The sequence below is a fragment of the Camelus dromedarius genome, chromosome 3, assembly GCF_036321535.1.
Source record: "Camelus dromedarius isolate mCamDro1 chromosome 3, mCamDro1.pat, whole genome shotgun sequence".
Classification (NCBI taxonomy): domain Eukaryota; kingdom Metazoa; phylum Chordata; class Mammalia; order Artiodactyla; family Camelidae; genus Camelus; species Camelus dromedarius.
The window spans coordinates 102,557,403-102,579,673 of NC_087438.1; the positions used below are offsets into that span (position 1 = coordinate 102,557,403).

At 48.8% G+C, this 22,271-nt stretch overlaps 1 protein-coding gene across 4 annotated transcripts in view; it reads left to right on the plus strand.

Moving 5' to 3' along the window:
- SH3RF2 (SH3 domain containing ring finger 2) overlaps positions 1-22,271 on the plus strand; it is a 119,534-nt gene that overhangs the window by 88,119 nt on the left and 9,144 nt on the right. For 3 of the 4 annotated variants that reach the window (XM_010990357.3, XM_010990358.3, XM_064484411.1), the window contains 5 exons: positions 613-704; positions 2,022-2,192; positions 8,909-9,141; positions 12,342-12,700; positions 14,794-15,138. In XM_010990357.3, the coding sequence (XP_010988659.1) occupies positions 613-704; positions 2,022-2,192; positions 8,909-9,141; positions 12,342-12,700; positions 14,794-15,069 (1,131 nt within the window). In that variant the 3' untranslated portion in view covers positions 15,070-15,138. Of the gene's footprint in view, positions 1-612; positions 705-2,021; positions 2,193-8,908; positions 9,142-12,341; positions 12,701-14,793; positions 15,139-22,271 lie in introns of those variants that run through there. The other variant, XM_031449273.2, reaches the window with a different exon arrangement.

Sequence of the window (22,271 nt, forward strand, 5' to 3'; positions counted from 1 at the left end):
TCTGTCTTGTTCTGTGTGTGTTTATGTGTGCGTGTGTGCATGTGTTAATACTAGCATCGGTAAGAGTGTGGGCTCAGGACCTAGACTACCTGGTTTTAAGTTTTGTTTCATTCTAGTTGAGTGGCTTTTCTTTCCCTCAGTTTCTCACCCAAAAATAGGGATGATAAGAGGACCTTTAATAAAGATTGAATTACCTGTAAAGCACTTAAAACTGCCTGGAAAGCTTTACATTCTCAATATTAGCCATCGCATCATGTTTGGAGAATAGGTTTGCATAGAAGGAGGTGACTGCACTGGGAGATGGGTGGGGAGGGGCCGGGGGAACAGATCGAGGTGCCGGCAGTGCCCTGTTGACTGTACATTGGAGAGGTCTTCATGCTCTGCCCTATCTGAGCAACTTTTTGGAATGCGACCTTGGCCTGCCACCCCAGCAGACTGTAAACCAATCCACCCCCACCCTGCTCTGCCCACAGCCACAAACCACAGAGAAGACACACCATGGGTGGTGCAGGGTGTGGCTCCTGGTTTTCTGCTGTGTCAGGCCGCAGCGGCTCTGCTGTGGGCCTGGCTTGGGGCATTCACTGGTTCTGCTTGGCTTTTCTATCTGTGCAGGTCAGCACTTACCACCCTGTACCTGCCTCCCCGGGACATTCCACGGCCATCGTCCATCTGCCTGGCTCCCAGCAACACCTCTCAGCTAACATGTGAGTAACACCCTCAGCCCTCCACTCTCAGGGTCCTGGAACAGACAGGTCATCTTTGCCATCCCTCTGCCATCAAGCATCCCCCGGCCCCAAACATCGCATCCAGAGAGACCGCACCTCCCCTTCCTTTACAATCACCAAAGGAAATAATGGTGAACAACGTGATTAGCAAACCACATCATCCTGGCTCATTATTTTACAAAAGTAGAAAGAGACTAGAAGATAATATACCAAAACATTGCAGGGAGATTGAGTCCTGAGCAATATCTATGGTCTTCCTTTAGATTCACAATGCTAGGTCATAAATAGATGTTGCTTGCTCAAGTCATCAGGGAAAAAAGAAATACAGCAATTTAGACAGAAAAAAACCTTGCAGATGAGAACACTCTCCTAGCCCCTTTGATAAAATCAGTGTCTCGAAGTCCTTAAGGTCTAGAACTACTTCCCAATATCTAGCCTGAGTCCATACCCTGGTAACCCTGAACCTGGCAAGCCAAAGTGGGTTGTTTTTAATGCCTTTAGTCAGGCAGTTATTCTCTTTCACCAGTATCACTATTCCCAAGGTCTTCCCCCTCCAGCTCATACCTGGATGTTACCTGCCCAACTCCTGTGTGGACTTCAGAGTGGAAAGTCAATGCTCCAATCTGAGAACATTTCTAGCACATTTCAAGCCTGCTCTCCTCCATCCCACCATGCAGCCAGCACTCCGACTACGCACCGTTAAACTGAAATTAGCCTCTGCCTCCCACTTCCCAGGGTCCACCTCCTGCCTACGTTAGGCAAGCTCCTCCCCGTTCCTGGGGTCAGACATGTCCGCACCCTTAGGAGAGGCAGTGGATCAGACAGGCTTCTGTACTGACCCCTCATTTCCCTGAACCTTGATGGCTGTGACCGTTTCCTCGAGTGACACTCTAAGCAGTGTGAAAAAGCATCCCAGGCAGAACCATCACTTCTGGGTTTGAGGCCCAGCTCTGCCACTATTTCCTGGTCACCAACTCCTCTCTCTGTTCTAAGTCAGTTTCGCCATGGTCAAAATGCTGATGTGACCTAAATAGTGATTTGCAGCTGTGGGGCACTCTAAGGAGGAGCGGGAAGATGGAGGGGCCAGGGATCTGGGCCCTTCCATTGCTGTTTCAGCCAGGTTCTACCACTTTTATCTGCCTGACATGTTAAGATTTCAATTCTTAAAAAGTTGTCGTTGCTAACCACTGAGTCAACGGGCTCTGAGTTTCCGTCTCCCTTTACCTTTCGCTGGTTCCATGCCCTCCACTAGGCATGCTCACCTTCTTCTCTCACCAACTGCCTGTGTCTCCCCAGGTTTGTAGCCCTGCACTCCTATTCAGCCCATGGACCCGATGAGCTGGACCTGCAGAAGGGAGAGGGCATCAGGGTACTAGGGAGGTACCAGGACGGCTGGCTCAGGGGCGTCTCCTTGGTGACTGGACGAGTCGGCATCTTTCCCAGCAACCACGTCATCCCCATTTTCAGGTGCGCCCTCTCCAGTCTCAGGCATCAGAGGTTGGTGTATCTAGACCAGGGGCCAGCTGTGGCTTGAATTGCTGAAGGACCCAATGCCCTTTCAGAGTATAGATCAAGAAAAAGCTTTTGCTCTAGTACTCTCCAAACACTTAATTTAAAAAAAAAATAGCAAAAATAGTTATCTCTTAAATAGTTCACAGTTTACAAACACTTTTGCATCTTTTAACTCATTGTCTATACCTAAGGATCCTGTAAGGTGGGTGGAATTTTACAGATGAGGAAACTGATGTGCAGAGTTAAGCAACCTACTCGAGGACTAGATTTCAGGTTTTCTACTGTGCAACCCACCTGCAAATCGCACTTCACGCCGGCACCCCAACACTCCATAATGGTGGCACAATGGGAAAATGCAATGATCAGAAGACCTCTTGGAGCAGTTTGGGAGACTTCCCAGGATGCTGGGCCATTAGGCAGGGTTTTCATGACTCATCTGACCACACCCCAGGTCACATGCTAGTTACCCTCCAGGTCTTCTTCCCAAACAGCCTTTCCCAGCCTTTTTCATTCTGGCACACATATCAATTCCACTGGTCTACACTTTGTCCAGCCACCTCACATGACCACCAATGCACACAGACCCCCAACCTATCCAGTCCTCCTCCAACCTCCACCCCCCTCGAAGCCCAGGCAAAGCCTGTCACAAACCAGTGAGGCAATCAGCACCCATAAACCCTGCCTTTATGATAGACCAGAGAGTCATAACTCCAAGGAAAGTGATAATCCCATTGTTCTCTACGGCAGTCAGACCTGTAGTCATATATGGCCAGCTTGGGGGAACTTCATGTAGGCGGGGCACTGTGTCCGGAGGAGGGCAGCGATGGTGAGGAGGCAGAAACTACATCATCAGAGAAACCCATAACGAAACTAGGATTGCTTGAGCTGCAGAAGACAAGGGTCAGAGGCACCATGATAGACTGTGTAGACCAGGAAGTAGACTTATTCCGGCAGGGGGGCAGTGAACCAGTGGATACAACTTGGAAGGTTTCAGTTTAATAAAAGACTGCACTTTCTAACCCATAGATTTTCCCCATCAGGCTGGCTGGTGAGGTGGTGGGTCCCCTTTCTCAAAAGAGTACATGCAAAGTGTGGGTTCCAATAGATCAGATCCAGGCAAAAAGATTTCTTCCCATGACAGAAGGTTCGAGTAGAAGATTCTAGTTATTCCCTTCAGTGAAAGGTTCTTGGAATTTGTTAGAAGGTTGCGAAATCTCCAGAGGCAAACTAAGGGTGTCTGTAACTGATGCTTTAATTCAATTGGTTCAGTAAGCATTCATTCAGCACTTAAGCTCAGGCACCTTTCTAGACACTGGAGAAACACCAGTGAACAAAATACACATGTGCCTGCCCCCTGGAGCTTACATTCTAGTGGGACAGATAGACAGTAAGAAGGCTTGTAAGTAATATATGTAGTAGGCTAATCATAAGGTCTAAGAAGAAAGATAAATCAGGAAAGGGGGACAGAATTTGTGTGGGGGTGGTTACAGTTTTAGTAAGTTGGTCAGGGGTGGCCTTACCGAGCAGTCAGAAGGAGGAATGAAGGAAATGAAGGAACTGTGTTCCAGGCACAAGGAACAGCAAGCATGGTACAAAGGCCCTGAGGAAGGAGTAAGCCTGACGTGAAAGGCCAACAGGACTGGATCAGAGAAGTGAGAGGGAGGTTAGTAGGAGATGAGGTCAGAAGGGTAACGGGGATTCAGATCACACAGAATTGCCCCAGTCGTGACGAAGAATTTGGCTTTAACCATAATATAGGGCTTTGAGCAGAAAAGTGACATGATCTACCTTACGTGTTAATGAGGAGCCCTCTAGTTGCTGGGTGGAGGGTAAGAGTAAAGGGTGGAAGCAGAGAGACTAGTTAATCGGACACTGTAGTAACCTGGGGTCGGGAGGTGATGGTGAAATGAACCAAGATGTTGGCCGTGGAGGTAGGGAGCAGCGGTCAGATGCTGGGTGTACTCAGAGGAGAGACCACAGGATTTTCTGACAAGTCAGATACTGAGTATAATAGAAGAGAGGCTTCAAGGTGAATCCAAGTTTTTGTTTGTTTGTTTGTTTGTTTGCCCTGAGTAACTGGAAGACAGTTGCCTTTCACTGAGATGAAATTAAAAACTCTAAGAGGAACAAACAGGTTTTGAGGTGTCAGAGGGAAGCAAAAGCTTGGTTTTCAGCAGATTAAGCCCCAGATGCCAGTTAGTAATCCTAGTAAGTGGTAAACGGTTGCGTCTGTAAGTCTAGCATTTAAGAAAGAGGTCCAGGCTTGAGGTGGTACTTAAAGCCCTAAGACTGGATGAGGTCATCAAGGCAGGATCTCTGGTGTTGGAGAGAATGACAGGTAGCCAGGGGCTGAATTCTCCAAGGAACCAGGGGAGAGGCCTGGGGGGGAGTGACATATGCGACAAGGCAGGGTGGAGGATGGAGGAGTCAGATAATGCGAGTCAAAGCTGGGAAGTACTGAGGAGGGTGGGAGGATGGCCCAGAGTGACAGTGAAGAGCAGGGAGGACACCTGCCCTATCTCCTGAGCAGCTTCTTCCAAGGAGCCTACCATGAACGCTCTAGGCCCATCTCTACTACTGGGGCATTTGCTTCTGCATCCGGCTTAGCCCTAAGTCCTGGTTCTTGCATGAAAAAAAAAAATTAAAATAAGAATGACTGTACAATTTATCATCTAAACTAGGATGCTTTTGAGATAAAAGAGGGACTCTTAATACACCAGGAGAGCAGGCGTCAACAGACTCTCCTGGGAAAATCTGGACACATGGTCACCCTATGCATGTAGGACTCTGTTCCAGTGTATTTCAAGGCTCCAGCTTTCCATTCTATCCTTCTTGGCTTTTCTCCAGGGTAGATCTATTGAGTTCTTCAGCAAGTCATGAGCACCTAGGCTCACCCACTCCCAGACGGCCACGTATCAGAGAGCAGACGGAGTTTCAGCATCACAGGTTGCCACTGAGTCCACCCCCGACCCTCAGCTCACAGGGGCCTCAATATATGCCTGTTCTGAGGCATGGCTTATGCTGATGGGTGTTTCTGCCTCTAAAAAGGAAAGACCCTATCAGAGCATAATCCCCTGAGGGCTATTAGGGGACAGCAGATCAATGCTTTGTGTGTGTGTGTGTGGGGGGGGGTTTCCTTGGCAGCCTCCCAGATGCAAAGAAAGTTCCCATCCCCACGAATCTTGGACACGGATGACATGCTCAGCGTGTCTATCTAGGGGCAGGTCCTTGTTCTTAACAACGCTTCCCACTGTGAGAGGTTTAGTTCCTCCCACTTCTCATCTGAATGACGCTGTCTTTTGTTAGCTGAGTTTCTACTACTGAGTGGGTTGAACTACATCGCGAGGCCCCTTTCCACTCTTTGGTTTGGTGTGTGGGAGAGGTTTTCCTTCACTTCTGTTGTCTGTTGGCAGTGATGGCTCTGCACTGCCACCAGCCTCCGTGGTGGACAGGACTGCCTATATAACACAGGCAGACCTCAAAGGGCAAGGTGCCCCCTGAGTGTCTGAACCTTTGCTCTTATTAGCATCATCCCCTAGTGAACTGAGCCAGCCAGAGTTTGGGGATCATTTATCCACCAGTGTTGACCGAAATGCCAGGGCTTTGATTTATGACTCAGCAAGTGAGCCCTTTAATCACTGAGAGAGGAAAGTCGGCTGCTCTGTACAGAGCTCCAGCCCTCTGTGCTCGGTGGTGATGCCAGCCTGCCCAACTGTGACCACAGCCAAGTCTCTGCCACCACCACCTAGCTCCCAGATCCCGGAGGGATCCCCTGGCTCAGGTGGTACTGAGCACCTGTCACATGTCATCCCAGCCCTTCGTGACAGCACCTGCATCCCTTTGGGTCTCCTCCTGCACACACGGTCTCGGTGGAGGCAGAGTTTCCTCCCTTTTCAGAGGTTGAAGAAACCAGCTCCTCCTCTCCATCCTCCTTCTCAGCCCATCACCACAGCTGAGGGACAGGCTCAGCCTCCTGGGACTTGGGAGTGTGAACAGGGAGGGAAAAGGGTGGGGAAAGGATGGGGGCAAAGTGGAAGACGATTCATACCTTCACACCGAGAACTCAGCAGCACCTGATCAGACTCCTCCTGCCTCAGATCCCTGCTGCTCAGCTCTCTGCAGCCTCCCTTGGATCCTTTCCAAGCCCTTTCCTCTCCCTCCCATCCTCTCAATAAATGCCCTTCTGCCCAACTAGCCACGAAACTTCTCTTTCTTGCAACCTTCACCAGACACACATGCCACCCCAGTGCCCAAGGGGTGGAGAAAAGCAACACGTGGATCACCACTCACTTTCCTTTAGCTTTCTACACACAACTAGATAAAGCTTTTGCCTTATCAGGAGGCTACTGCCAGCGCTGAGCACGGTATTGCTGCTGTGTGGAATGCCTCTTTCAAATACTGGGCAAGTTCTTAGGGGCTCATATCACAGGTAAGAAAGGGGACACAGATACCTGCACACTCAAAGCAGCACAATGGAGCAAATCAGAGGCAACAAGTACACCCCTCTCTGAAACCCGGCATGTCTTTCCAGTCTCTCCATCTAGGAAACATGGATCATAATGTATGCAGGTCTGGGGTGTCGTGGGGATTAATTAATCTATGTTAGCAAAGTGCTGTGAAAGTGTTAGGTAAGTGCTAAGCCCAAAAACAGAGCGACTCGGTGTTGGGTGGGGGACTTGAGATTTAGGAGTTTTTGGAATCTGGCCTAGTGCTGGGCTCAGAAAAATGAGGTTGCACCTTGTTTGTAAACAGCTGTCCAAGGAAGGGACTGTGGAATAGGCTGACCTGGGCCTAGCTAACTGTATTCTGTCCTTGCTGCTGCTGCTGGCAACAGTTTTGGTACTTGTCTCTTCTGTTGCCAGTCCATTTTGCAGCCTCCAACACTTTGATGCCTTTGTTCAAAAGACGGGCAGGTGCAGGCTCTGCCAAGGAAGCCAGTGCTGGGGAGTTCTCTCCAGCCCAGCCCTCATCTTCAGATTGTAGCCTGAGCTCTTACTGGTGGACCACCCAATCCACTTCACTGACCCAGTCACTAGGGACCAGAGGCAGGTTGAAGGCTGTGGACAGAAGTCCCCTGGCTGCAAGCATCAGGTCCTGGTGCATTTGGCTGTGTGCACTTCCTGGGCAGAGTTAGCCACGTTAAATGATGTCTGACCCGTCTTGTACAACACCGGTGGCTTGTTATTAAACTCCACACCGTTTTTTAAGCAAAAGGAGGGAAAGGAGAAATAAGGGGGAAATTACCTAGAGAGAAACCTGGAGGCAATGATGGAAAGGAAACCAGAGGGAAGGCATCTCTGTGCTGGGGACTTGATTGAGCTGGTTATTCCCAGGGAATCAGCAGAGGCTATTCAATCAACAGAGTGACAAGGTGACTGATGGACTGCTCAGCAGGCATTGTGATGTTGGGGTAGGATTGGTAGAAAGCCAGGAACGGGTTCAGGGAGTTTCAGACTGGAAGCAATGGACAAGAGATTGCTGTTTTACAAAATTTTGATACTACTCCTAAAAATCAGAGCCTAAGGCTGAAGAATTAGGTCTTAAGGAAGCATGAGTAGGGCCTACCAGCTCCTTTGGTTTGTTTATTTCAAGCAGGATGCAGGGTTTTCCCTGCTACCAAGTGATGGATGCTGTAACTAGCCAGGAGATAGTGTAGCTCAGCAGTAAGACCATGAGTGATATAGCTCAGGGGTAGAGCCGAGGGCCAGCCTGGACCTGGGTTCAAATCTCAGTTTGCTTTCTACTAGTTGCTTGGGCAAATAACCGTAAGTCTCTGTTTTTTCAGTCTATAAAACAGTAGTGTTAAGAGTACCTCATTTGACACAACATTGTAAAATGATTATAAATCAATAAAAAATATTAAAAAAAAAAAAAAGTAACTACCTCAGAAGGCTGTTGTAAAGAATCCATAAGCTAATGTGGGCAAAGCATTTGACCAATGCTGGGCATACCGTAAGTGCACAATATGTGTGAGCCTGAATGACTGGCTGCAGTACTAAAAGCATCATGGCAGCCATTCAACAAACATTTATTAATAAACAATATATGCAGAACCCAGAGGATATAAAATGGTCATATAAAATCTCTGCCTTCAAAGAGTTTAGAATCTAATGGAGAAGTCACTGAATGAACAAGAAATGGCCACTGCAAAGCAAGATGAATACATATAAGATCTTGTGATCTGAACTCAAGGGCTAAAGGAATGTGGAGTGAGGAGTGATCAGAGCTGGAGTGAAAGCTGGTGAAACTGGAGTCTTCTAGTCCCACCAGGGCCTCAGTAGGAAACCCACTCCCTGCCCTCAGTGCATCCACAGTTATCAAGGTGCCGAAGGTGAGGTCTACGTAGTTCAGCCTATGTGGTTGACAGAGACAGTGTAGGTGGGTAGGAAGAGGGTGAGGAGAGGCCAGATTTCGTATATGATTGGGAGCTTGTAATCCTTTAAAATAGGACTCTAGGGGGATAGGGTATAGCTCAAGTGATAAAGTATATGCTTGGCATGCATGAGGTCCTGGGTTCAATCCCCAGTACATCATCTAAGAATAAATAAAGAAGTAAAACCTAGTTACCTCCCCCCACCAAAAAACAAAAACAAACAAAATAAAATAGGACTCTTGACTGAACATTTTCTTTCTCTATTTCTTCTCTTTCAAAAACAAATTTCCACAACCAGAAAGGCATCTAGCTTTCCAGATTCCCGCAGCCCTGGTCTCTACACCACGTGGACGTTATCCACCTCCTCTGTGTCCTCCCAAGGCAGCATTTCCGAAGCCAATCCCCGGCAGAACCGTCCCTTCAAGTCCGTCTTCGTGCCCACCGCTGTGGTCAACCCCACGCGGAGCACAGCCGGCCTGGGGCCCACGGGGCAGGGCTCTCTTCGCAAAGGGCGGAGCAGCATGAGAAAGAGTAAGTGGTGGCCTAGAGGAACATGCCTAGAGCTAAATGATGGGGACATCTGACCCCAGGTAAACAGAGTGCTTTTTGCAAACACAAGGATCTTGGCTTTAAAACAAGCCTCCATGAAGGCTGCTTTACAATTCCCAAATACTGAGTTGTTTGATTGGATGAAACCAGACTGTCTCAAGCTCACTGCCCTCAGTCACTTCATACATGCATGTTAATTGACTGGGCTGACGGCAGCCCTGAGTACCAACACAGAATTAGGACATAGCTGAGGTGGATGCTGGTTCTTATGAAGACACAATGGCTAAAGCGCCTGCTGGATCAGTGCTTCTCAAACTGTGTTCCAGGGAACCCCTCAGAGGGGGTGCCAAAAGGGAAACAAAGGAAGGATGCAGGGGAGAAGGAAAAGGATGCCAAGAGCCCCTGAATCCCACTTTCTTTAACTACTACGTGCACAAGGCAAAAAAAAAAAAATTATACTGTACAAAAGTCTCCTTCATATAGCCTTAACCCCCAATCCCAAGTTCTTGTCCACATACATACATACCTTGTAATCACAGTACACTGTTCTGCTCCTTGCTTTTATTTTTATGTAACATCTGCACTGCATACGTGGCAATTATATAGATCCTTCATCTTAAAATTGAACTTCTGCATAAGACTTCATTTTCAGGGGTTCTAAAAAGCATTTGAAACCCATTGTTCTACAAAACTTCAAGCTTCTATATCCATACACCTCTCCAGAAGAAGACAGTGAGCCAAGAGAAGTCAATTTGATGTGTTCTACATCCCCTGACTTAAACTGGGCTCTGCAATCTCTCCTGCTATCTCAGAAAAATGATTGTAGGTAAAAATGCAGCATGACTAGTCAGAGCAAAAGATTCACATGTGGGACAATATGCCACACAGGAAAATGCCCCAGGAAAATTTAAACAAGTATAGTAGCTCCACCCTTTCTCAGTGCTTTCATCTGATCTCTGGCTTGACCACCAATCCCACTACTCTTGCTTCTTAATTCTTCCCAAACGTGCCTCCCTCCTCCACCCTCCTGCACCAACCTCCACCTTCTCCCCCTAGCACACACACACAACAGGTAGTCCCCCCACAACAGCCTTGAGCAAGTGACTGACCTCTTGGGTCTGCAGTTTTCTCATTTATAAAATGGAAATAAAAATAGAACCTACATCATCAGGGTAATGAAATAATCCACTTAAGCCTAATAACACAGTGCCTGGCACAGAATAAGCCTGGGGGAAATGTTAGCTGTATTTTTATAGTGTTAGTATTTTCTCAGGACTATCACTGCTACTACAACTAAGCAGATCATCTAGAACGTGAACTTAGGGCTGACATGATCACACTTGGTCTTGACCACCCATGAATGCCAAGATGGGCATCCCCTTGACAATGCTCAAGCTTCCTCTTGGACACTCCCTCCCAACCTCTGCGTAGATCTTGATTGGCCTGGAGTTTTGCCCGCTTGCATTGTATGCCCACGTAATAAGAAAACACTGAATCTCTTGGAAGTTAGGAACGAAGATAAATAGATAAGGTAATAAACTGATTTTTCATGCATTTCTTGGGGCTTAAGGACATGTCTGCCCAATGTGGGTTTGACTGTCTCAGGTCCCAGAGGCTTTCTCTCTCTCTCTCTCTCTCTCTCTCTCTCTTTCTCAAGGTGAGGCTGGTCAAGCTATCAATCTCCCCAAAGTGAAGAAAATGACAGAGAACTGACTGTATGCAACTCACAGGGCTGTCAGTGGAAAAATGTCGACACTGAAAGGGCAGACTTGTGCAAGGGGTGGCTGGCTTGCTGGCAGCAGCTGAGAATGCCAACGGTGTTCAGTGAGCGTTCTACTTTTTGTGTTTGCACCCAGCTTGATGAACTCATGACACAGGGCCTGCTGTGCTGGACACAAATGGCTTTGATTCACACACGTGTCCAGAGAGTGTCATGAAGGACTAACATCTCTGCTGGACGTCACCTATGGCTCTAAATGCTGGGAGACCCTTAACAGAGAAATGGCCCCCAGTGCTTCTCAGTGTCTCCCCACTGCTCTCCAGAGTGCAGTGAATTCTCGATTATTCTCCAGGTCACCCACAGGACATATGCTCGAGAGATGGGCATCTCCTGTCTTCCAGAGAATCTGAGGAAGGCATGGCTTCCTTTTACTGAGGGAGGACCATCAAGAGTGAGCTCAGGGAAGGGGCAAAACCAAACCCCTAGACCTTGCATTTTCAGGGTTTGCTCTCCTTTACCCCACAAAAGAGATAGGTAACAAACACGAGACATTTATTATGTTCCAGGCACTATCCTAACACTTTGCACACATGAAACAACATAATCCTCACCCCAGCCCATGAGGTGCTGTTACCAGCTCCAGTTTACAAGGAGGGGACCAAGGACCAGGGGGGTGATGTGACTGACTTGCCCCAGGCTCCCTGGGAGATCTGATTCCAGAGCCTGTGTCGTGGGATTTGGCAAAGCATACTCCTAACTCGTGAGAAAGCTTTCCAAATTTGTTTCCGGCTGCTGTCACATTTGCCCGGCACACACACACTAACTCCCACCCTCCCTTCCTCCCTGAGGACCTGACAAAAAGCAGAGGTCCCACTACTGGAGCTTCCGTCAGAATTTGCGTCATGAAACTGATCAGAGTCCTCTCCCCTCTCTTCTGCTTTCTCTCCCTCCAGCTCCTGCCTCTGAGCTGACTGTCTCTTCAGTTTATCAATTCCTACTGTCTCTTCCTTTGTCTCTGTCTTTGGTTTCCTCTTTGGTCTGCATGGCTTTGTGTTTGCTTCTCACTGTGAAGCTGTCTCTTCAAGACTGTCTTCTTCATTTTCTACCTTAAAGGCCTGGAGAGAGAGTAGGAGAGAGAGTAGGAGAGAGAGTGAAAGTGTGTGTGTGTGTGTGTGTGTGAGAGAGAGAGAGAGAGAGACAGACAGAAGGCAAATGGAGGTAACAGACTTCTGACACCCTGTGCCCCAATATTCACCCAGCCAGTTATTTGCTGCCAGCCTCAGCAATCAGCACTAAAAAAAGAACAAGGTCACCTTTGAAAGACCCTGGGAGAATGTAAGTGCAGTCAAACTGGGAAAGCACTGAACTATTCTGGGATATCAGGGCCCGGCGCTCACCCAGCCCCCGCCCAGGCTGCTGTCAGCCGCCCCTCTGCTGACGTCACTGTCCTATAATTCCCCAGGTGGATCCCTGCAGAGACCCGTCCAGTCCGGGATCCCCACCCTTGTGGTGGGCTCCCTCCGATGCAGCCCCACCATGGTGGTCCGGCCTCAGCAGTTCCAAGCCTACCAGCCACAGGGGGTGCCCTCCTCAGCCTCGGCGGTGGTGGCGGACGTGGGACCCAAGTCCGCTCCCACCGGGGAGCCCACCCTCACGGGTGTCAGCAGGGGCAGCGACACCAGGATCCACTCAGCAGCCAGTTCCCTCATCATGGAGGGCAAAGACACCCCCGTCAAGAGTGAGCCTCTACCAAAACCACCGGCATCTGCCCCGCCCTCCATCCTGGTGAAACCAGAAAACTCCAGAAATGGCAGCGAAAAGGTAGGAGTAGCTTTCGACCCCTAACTTTGCGTCCTCATGCACAACCCCCTCTACATCCCCCGCACCATTCACACCCTCTCTAGACGTGTTACTGAATTTCCTTGGTGCTTCCAGAGTATCTTACACATCCTCCTCTCAAGGCCCAGAAGTGGCTTGGGAAAAATACAGCTTTGGCATCAGACACCATCTCGATTTGAATTCCAGCTCTGCTGCTGGCTAGCTGGGGGCTGGTCAAAATGCTTCACCACCAGAGACTCTTCTTTTGCCTGATCTGTAAAGTGGTGGTAAAAAGAGAAGTAGCCTCATAGGATTGGAGTAGAAAGTAACTGAGGTCAGAGCAGTCAAGTGCATACATCGGGCTTGATACAGAATTCGTTCACAGTATAGAAGAGGCAACTGAAACACAGGAGAATTTAAGTGACTTATCAAGGTCACGCGCAGTTGTAACTACTCATGAACTGTTACTGTGATGTCTGATTTCAGGGCTTTTCACTAGAAGACGTAAGAGTTTTTGAAAAAGTATTATGTTCTCAATAATATCCTTGAGGCAGGAGGGATGGTGGGATGAGGAGGTGACATTAAGAAAATTAGGTGATGATTATCTTTTAGTTTTTTGCACAGCACACCACTGTCACCACCATCACACCACCACCACCCATTCCGCTCCAAAGGGGAAGGAAGATGGTGTGGCTTTCTCCTCTTTGTTAAGCACTTACTGAATGCTAGAACCTAGCAGGCACGGCGCTGCGTACTTCACTCGTCCTATCTCGCCTAATTCTGACAACCTTCAGAAATAGATATGATCATTATCATCACCCTCATTTTAAAATGAGGAAATGAAGACTTATGGTGTTCAAGTCTATTACCCAAAGGCACAGCTGACACCCATGAGTGCCTGGAGTAGAATGCAGATCTGATACAAAAACTCACGCTCTTAAGGCTAACCTACAAGCGTGGAGGGAAAGGCATTGGAGAAAAGTGTTAACTGGTTGAAAAGCTGAGAATTCTTTTTCTGAATTGCAGTATTCAGTTCATTCAGAGTTCTCCAGGCCCCACTTGTCCATGACCCCGAGGTATTAGCTACAGGCCTCAAACTGTGTTTAGTAGAGGCCCAGACCTCTGCTAAATATGGTGAGGGTCAAAAGTACGAAAACATTTGGATTCTCAGTGTGGGGACACTAGGATTCAATTTCATAGAAAAAAGAAATAATGTCTAAGCAGTGGCATGGAACACCTTGATAAGCCCTGAGACAGGGACTGGCCAAAGCAGATACCTCTTGGTGGCGGGCAGGTGTATAACAGGCTAGGAAAGAAGAGTGAGGAAGGGCTTGTGCAAACCCTAGAAAAGGGGAACTGCCCACCGGCTCCGGCCAGCTGTAGCCAGAATGGGGCACAGGCCCCCGTGTGCCTGAGCTTTGGTTACCTTAAGGGACATATGAAATCCTGATTTTTTACATGCAATCTCCCAATTTTTATACATTGGCAGCTAAATCAAACTCCCAAACATTCTGCAGACTAAACTCAGTCCGCGAGGGTCCAGCTTGCTAACTCTGTTCTGATGGAAGTCTCTCGGTGGGAGTCAGCCAGGAGGCCTCAAAGAAGAGGTGGGCCTTGAGATTGGCCTTAGTTGTAGGCACAGAGGAGAGAGGGGAGGTGAACTTCTTATAGATTCTCAAAGGGACCATACTCTCTTGCCCCGGGAACTCTGTTTCTCCTAGATAATTCCCAATCGTTCTTCAGTGCCTCGCTGAGACAGCTCTGCCTCTAGGTGGCCTTCGCAGCCAAGCCCTACTCCAGCTCCAGTTGGACACCCCTCTGCCATCCCTCCACATCTCACATCTGCCCCACCACAGCACTTGTCATCCCTGTCATTGGCCAGGGCGGTTTTGTTCGAGCTTGGATTCACAGCACCTGCCAGAGCATGTGATGCTTGGTAGACACTCATAGCAGAACAGGTATTTGCTGAGTGAACATGTGAACGAGGCATTCCAAGAAGGGCCAAATGCAGAGAAACAGCATGAACTGAGTCCCAGGGGGAAATAGCACACGGCTCCCACCTCACCTGTGTCCCTTTGCTCTCCTCTCTCTCACAGCAAGTCAAAACCGTGAGATTTCAGAATTACAGCCCTCCCCCCGCCAAACATCATACCTCCCATCCCAGCACCGGAAAGCCTGAACAGCCAGCCACCCCGAAGGGGTCCCAGCCTGAAGCAGCCCCCTTGGGCCCAGAGATGACCACTCTCTTCGCCCACCGAAGCGGCTGCCATTCTGGACAGCAGACGGACCTGAGGAGGAAGTCAACTTTTAGCAAAACCATGACCTCAGCATCCACGGCCTCAGCCACGCAGACCACGTTTCCCAGCAAATGAATCTACAGGTGGCTTTTCCTAGACCCCCAGAGAGGTGAATTGCATTTAAATACAGTCTGCCTCCACTGAGGGCGTCCTGCCATTCTTTGGGGACTTGAGCCTGGGTCCTTTTTCTGCCCATTTTACCTCCAGCAAAGGACAGGTTGGGTGGGGATTCCTGCCTGGCTGGGAGGATACACTGGGTGGTCTTCCAAATATGATTCAATGCAGCAAGGCCACTACTCAGACCAAGAAGTGGGAGCTCGTCCTGCCCACTCTGTTCCCCAGTGTGGAGTCTGCAGCCTCTCGTCCCCTCTGCTCTGTGTAGAATTTCTAAGATGTTCTAAAAGGGGCTTCAGTCAGGGGGGTCACGAAGGTGGGAATGTTGGCATGGCTTCTTTGACCTCAACATCTTAGAATAGCTTCTGTCATTTTCTAGGGCCTGGAGTCCGGCCACTAGTAGCTGCTATATCTTTTTCCCTCCATAGAGTCATAATCCGGGCTGCCCGGGGAGAACCTTTTGGGAAGGGTGTGAGATAGATACTTTGAACATTCCGAGAACCCTCTAAAACCAAGGGGAGTCAGTTTCCCGGCTTTGCTCCAAACAAGGTCAGAGAGAGAGCTGACAACGGTCATACTTTAAGCTTCTCAGTCTGTCTTTCCACATAGAATCCTGTGCAGTAGATCAGCAGGAAGCACGTACCGGTGGACAGGGTCCTGTCTGCTATGACGGACAATTCACGCATCCTGGCTCCAGTCTGACCTCCCCAAGAATGCACAGCATGCTTAAAAACAACTTTGTAAGGGGTCTGAACTTAGATGTGTTTTCTGTTTGTGCTGCAACTTTCTTTACGCTCACTGACTTCTGTTTGGGGCAGACTAGCTGTTTCACCAGGTTGCAGGGTAAGGCAGCAGTGCCACTGAGAAGCTGCCAATCCACAGCCGTGGTGGGGGCGCTTTCTAGAGGGAAGCGTTTATGAAAATGGACTGGACAAACAAGGCTGGAGAGGAAAAGGGGGAAAGCAGGACGAGAAAGAGGGACAGTGAAGAAAACATGCAGGAGAGAGTGTGGGGAGGTGATGCGAGTGAGAGAGAAAGACAGAGGGTCAGGGGAGAAGATAAAAGAGTCTTCTCTTTTCATTCCTGATGGTCAAGGTGGGGAAAGAAGAATGGAATCTGCAACACTAGGTGACCCCACTAAGATGGGGCTGAAGCAAGCGGGACGAACCAGGCAGAGCCTTGTAAACAGGGGTGAGAGGGCATCCCAGGCATCCGAGGCAGTGCTGCAGGACAAACCGCTCATCCTCATTAAACTTAATTGTTGGGGTTTGACATTTATTGCATGCCCATCAATGTGGGCACTTTAGTGCATAAATGCCATTTGCTATTAAGCCTGGATGTCATTAAAAAAAAAAATAGGCAGGTCTAATTAGACCTTCTCCCTGGACAGTTCTTGAAGATACTGGGATTAAACACATTTATCTTTTACATACCAAACACACACTTGGCAAACTGAATTGCCAAGACTTTTCCAGACCCTTATTAAAGCAAAAACAAAACCATAATCCTGCCAAGGAATACTGCACGCATGTCAGAACTTTGAGGTTGGTAGAGCCAACACGGCAACACATTCTAGGTGTTTCTCGGAGATACTGACCCATGCCTACTCCACAAAACCATCAAGCCCAACTCCATGACTCATTGAGGTGAATATAATAATTCAGATGGGAAAATATGGAAAAGTCACAAGGACAGGCAGGCATTATATGATTTGTCAAAATACAAGGACCTATGCCTCATTTTTACCCCAAAAAAGTGCTCTCGCTGAGTTCAGCAACGAGTTTAGCAATCTACTCGACACCCAGGGCAGCAGATCTAAGACACGCCCAGCCAACCAAATATTTAGTCTGTGCCTCACTAGCAATGAATCCAGTTAATTTTTAACCGCTGTGGCTGAAAAGCAGTCCGTTTGGGTGTAATGGAGACACAATGCACACCTTCCAAATGGAACAGAATATTCCTCCTGTTGTCCATGTCCTCTGTAGAGTAACCTCTCTGAGAAATGTAAGCAGCTCCGAAGGCTTGCCACTCCATCCCATCCAGCCTCCTTCTGCCAAGCCCAGCATCAAACGCCCTTCCTCCCAAACCAAATCCCATCCCTGTGGAGTCGTATGAGGCTTTGAAAGGGGCAGTAAAATTGAACTCACTGGGCCTGCCCATCATTTATTCCAGCACCATGCTGCAGACATTTCTGATCTGGGCACTGCAGTGAGGACAAGAGATACATCCTTTCCTATAACCTCCACCATAACCTTATAAGGCAAGTAGAACTGTCCCCATTATGGAGCCAAGGAAACTGAGGCGTGACAGTTAAGTACAGACGGTGGCAGCGCAAGTCTGAGAGCTGCCCACACCCCAAGTTCAAGCTCCTAACTTCAGAGCCCAACTCGGGACCATGCTACGTGCACCAAGAGACCATCCCTGACTTCAGGCCACTGACTTCAGACTGCAGGGTGGGTGGCAGAGTGCACTGGTTACAAATGCAGGCTCTGCTGCACACAGGCTGGGTCCAAATCCTGACTACTTGCCAGCTATGTGATGTTGGGCAAGTTACTTAACCTCTTTGAGCCATGTCTTCTTAAACAGGAGTGATAATAGTGCCAATGTCTTTGGGCTGTTGTGAGGGTTAACTAAGAGTATATTATTAAAGGCACTGAAACTGTGCTGGCACAGAGCGAATGCCTGAAAAACATCAGCTTTGAATGTTTTTAAGGAAGCAGGCCACTGACATTCCAGGTGAGAACGTCTAGAACAAGGGCATGGCCTGGGCTGTGGTGCTAAAGGGGGCCAAGTGGCCGAGTCGTGGAGGTCAGAACACAGTCTAGACGGAGTCCTAGAGGACAAGAAAGAGTCAGACAGACAAAGGGGAGGGAGAAAGGATGGGCAAGCCGGAGGAGAAGCATTTGGCAGTCAGGTTTAAATGTAACAATCAGGCCACATTGTCTTGTACTCAGAGGAATCCACTCCTTTGTGGAACATTCTAGGGCATCCCAGGGAGAACCCTAGCACCTCATGTCTGAAGCCAAATATCACGTCCTGTGCGAGCTTCATCCTCTCAGCTAAGACTCAGAGCCACTAGGAAAGGTGCCCCTTTACCCCATGATCAGACCTGGCACCTCAGTGCTAAGAAAGCTGCTGAGGGCGGGCTCTGCTGGGGGAGGGGGAGGAGGACACCTAAGGTGAAGCAGGGGGACAGCCAGCTGAGAGCAGACTGTGATGGCCACACTTAAGGAAATGCCACCCCCTTCCATCCAGTCTCCGTAAGCAGCATCAAGGTCCTCACTTAAACTTGCCTCCTTCCCTTCTTGGGTGGGGCCGGCTATGTCTCCACTGCCCTTCACCCTCCCATCAACCAGGCTTTTGGAGCCGGAAGAGTAGAAAACAACACCCCGCCTGTGATGGGGTGAGATGCAGGACTGACTCAGCGACTTCCTGACTCACTGACTTCCACCTTCCCTTGAAAATTCAGAAGGTCATCCACACGAGGCCTGCCTTCCCAACTGCAGCCAGCCAGTGATGGCTGGGTCGGGGTCAAGACTTCCATGAAACAGACACGCACCCTTCAGTTTGCACGGCCCCATCAGCCTGCTTCACTCACTCACATGACCTACCCCTGAGTGGGGCGTGTTCCTCTGGAGACTGTGTGCTCGACGTCATCTCTCAGAGGCATCAGAAAGCCCTTGAAAGTCAGCGCTGGATCCTTAGAGGCCAGCTGACCCACGCGCACAGGTCTCAGGAGCATAGTGGTCCCAGCCTGGCCCTACAGGGTGCTGTTCAGTAGTTCTGAGGTGGGGACTGGGCATCCGGGTTTTCAACGAGCTTCCCAAGTGATTCTGATGCACATAAAGTATGAGAATCAAACTCAATTTTCTCATATTGTATAGCAGAGCCAATGCTCAACTCTAACTTTCAGCAGGAATATAGCCACCCTGGTTGTTAATATATTGAACGTGAAAGGTGAACAGTAGATGCTCTGAGCTCCCCTAGACCGCTCCCCACTCCTGCACTCTGGCCCTTCCTCCAGGTCCTCATCACTCTCCCTTACAACAGCTAAAAAGCTAAGGCCAGGTGCAGCTGAGACCGCCAGCACAGCCCTTCTTCATTCTGACTAGCTAGTGCCTACACCATACCAGTTATTAAATATCATGACTGTTACCCTGTTGTAGAGAATAAGGCCCAGAGAGGACATTCAGAGGTTAAGAGCACTGCTGTTAAGCCCAACACTTCCTGACCCCCATCCTGGCCACTGTTCAGCCCTTAACAATCACCCTCATCAGGCCCTTGGCTTAGAAAAGAAGCTGACTTGGAGGATGGGCAGCTCCGTGCCCATTTGCCTACCTTTTTCATCCAACAGTTTCCTAGGCATAAGCAATGCCCTTTAGCTTCCTAGCTCCCCCAGCATCATTTTGGCAGGTATGGAAAAACGTAATTTGCTTTAATAAAATGAGCAGGCCTCCATCTTCGTCCTCTCACTTGCCTCTGTGCACGCGGGCCAGCCCCACAGCCTGACTCCTCTCTCGGGAAGCGAACAGCTGTGGCAGGTAGAATAACGAAGTCCTCTCGAGTATCCCAAGCTGGGAACAAGCGCTTACCAAGCTGGGCTTTACCAGGGCGGCAGCCGCTGCCACTGAAGCTTCTCTTGCTTACGTCTTGAGATTAAAGACCCCAGTTCCCCCTTGGGCTAAGTGTAGGGAGTGTGAGGTCTTGCAGAAAACTCTCAGGTTGCCCTGAAAGGCAGTCACTTAGGGAATGTGTTGGTCAGGCAAGACCAAACCAGAGGATGAATCTCTAGAGATCCTTGCAGGAGGCTGGCGTCACGGAGGATAAATCTTGCAAGGGCGTTTTGCTTGAAATAGAGGAATGTTAAATGATCAAGCCATCTGCTGTTTGCCGGGGCATGGTATTGTGTCCTAGACCAGAGGATAAACAAAATGTTCCCAGGAGGCCCTTCTGCCTATTGACCTACCCTTTGACAAATGGATGCAGCAGAGGTGGGATCAAAGATGATGGGATGGAGGGCACGGAGGGGCATTACAGGCTCACCCATCCATCCGTCCATCCATTCTTTCAACGACAGTTAATTCAGCACGCACTCTGGACCAGGCTCTATGAGAGGATGCATAAAATACATACGGCCCTCACAGAATGTTGTTTCTTATTAGTGTTTTCTGGATTTGGGGCTCCTTTCTGCTTTTCTCCTCCTTCAGAGTTAAATGTTCTATATAGATAATTATACAGGATCAAAAAACCAATACCTACCACCTAGCTTTTTTAAAAACTAATTCTCAGTACCACGGAGGCCTGCTGCGTGCTTCTCCCAGTCTCATTCCTTTCTTCCCCACCTCCCCACTTCCCTCACAACTGCTCTGCTGAATTCCATGTTCATCACTCCCTTGTAAATTTCCCACTCATGTACCATATGGAACTTTCAGTGCAGCTGATCAAGGTGCTCTGTAAACACTAGTCAAAGCAAATATTGCAACCTGAGGCCATCGATACCTTGCCTGAATATTTGAACTCCCATCTGGCTTCTGTCACTGGGATTCTAAAGCTTTGATTCACTGTTGGGAAATGAGATTTTGATGCAGCAGCACGTCTGGTTTGGAGGAGTTCGAGTTTAAAGGGCTTTTTGCAAGAATTCTTCCCAAAAACCACTGTTTTGGGAGAACTTATTGCTCCTGAATAAGGAAAATATGGATTGTGGCTGTGCCCAAATTGTTTGAGTATCAGGTTTTCTGGAGGCAGCTCTGCTCTGGGCCTTACCTGGCGCCTCTGGGTAGCAACTGCAGAGACCAGAAGTAGCTCCTCTGATTCTGACACTGAAACAGATCTTGCTGCTGCCGCCGCCAACTCTTCGTGAGAACCCTGTGAAGTGTGCAGGGAGAAGTTATTTTTGTCCCCAGCCTACAGATCAAAAAGCTGAGACCCAGGATGCTTCAATGCCTTGACTAAGGTCACATAATTAGTTTGAGATGGAAGGGAGACGCCTGACTCTTCCTCCAGCAATAATTACCACCATTTACTGAGCACCTACTGTGTGGCAAGCCCTAAGCTGCATTATGCCACCCAGTCCTACCCAACCCTCTGAGGGCAGGTACTGCTAGTATTCCATTTTAGAGATTAGAATTGTGGTTCAGCGGTGAAACAACCTGTCCGAGGCAACAAGGACTAGAACCCAAGACTCTAAGTCCACACCTTAATCTTAAATCACTAGGTCCCTCCTCTTCAATAGCAACTATAAACTCCTGATATGGCTGAGATGGGAGAGGATGCACAGTGTGTGTGCTGAGATCACAGGCATGAGGATGGGGGGTGGGGTGGTTTAACTCAGAGGGTCAAGCCCCCCCAGAGAATAAGGACAAGGGTCTTGTCATCCAAAAAGTTAGGGTGGGAAGGAAGGTCACTGAGAGTGTTCTGTATAGAGAAATCCAAAAAGTAAATCTACCCCAGCTGCAAGGGTGGCAAGACACAGCCAAGCAACTTAAAAAAGAACGGAAGCTTGCAATGTGGTTCTGGACCATTGACATCAAAACACAATGATCATTTTGCATTCCCTAGATCTCTCCCTTTTCATGAGTTTATTTCTGGGCTTGCCTGTCCTCACTCTAAAGGATACAGAGTCCCAGAAGAAGGGGGATATAATTTCCAAAATGACCCCCACTCTCATCTTCTCTATGGGAGCAAGAGGGCTCTGAGAGCTGACCTCTTCCAGTGTTCCATGCTGGTATTTGTCCAAAGTTCAAAGGCAACTGCTTTTGGGAGAAAATTCACACCCACAGATGCAAGCTAATTATGCAAATAGAGTCACTGCTGAATGGACAAGAGCTGCAGCCTGGTAAGGCTAAAAGGATGCCAGCCAAGACCCAGAGAGAAAGGCAAAAGGTATTTGCAAAAGTCATTTTGTGCATCCTTGGTTAATGCTGTTAGAATCAGTGCTTGCGTGACCGACCAACTTGATGGCCATTTGCAGTGTCAGAGTTTGACTGCTGTAGATCACACGTGTTCTGGAGGCCAGAGCCATTCTCATGTCTTTCGCATGAAAACAAGACTCCATGGACCATCCAAGAGGATTGTGAGAACTGCTTGCAGTCAGGAGCCTCTCACAAATAAGCAAAAGTAAGCTTGAATCAGAACGTAAGGAGGCAGCAAAAACACCTGAAGAA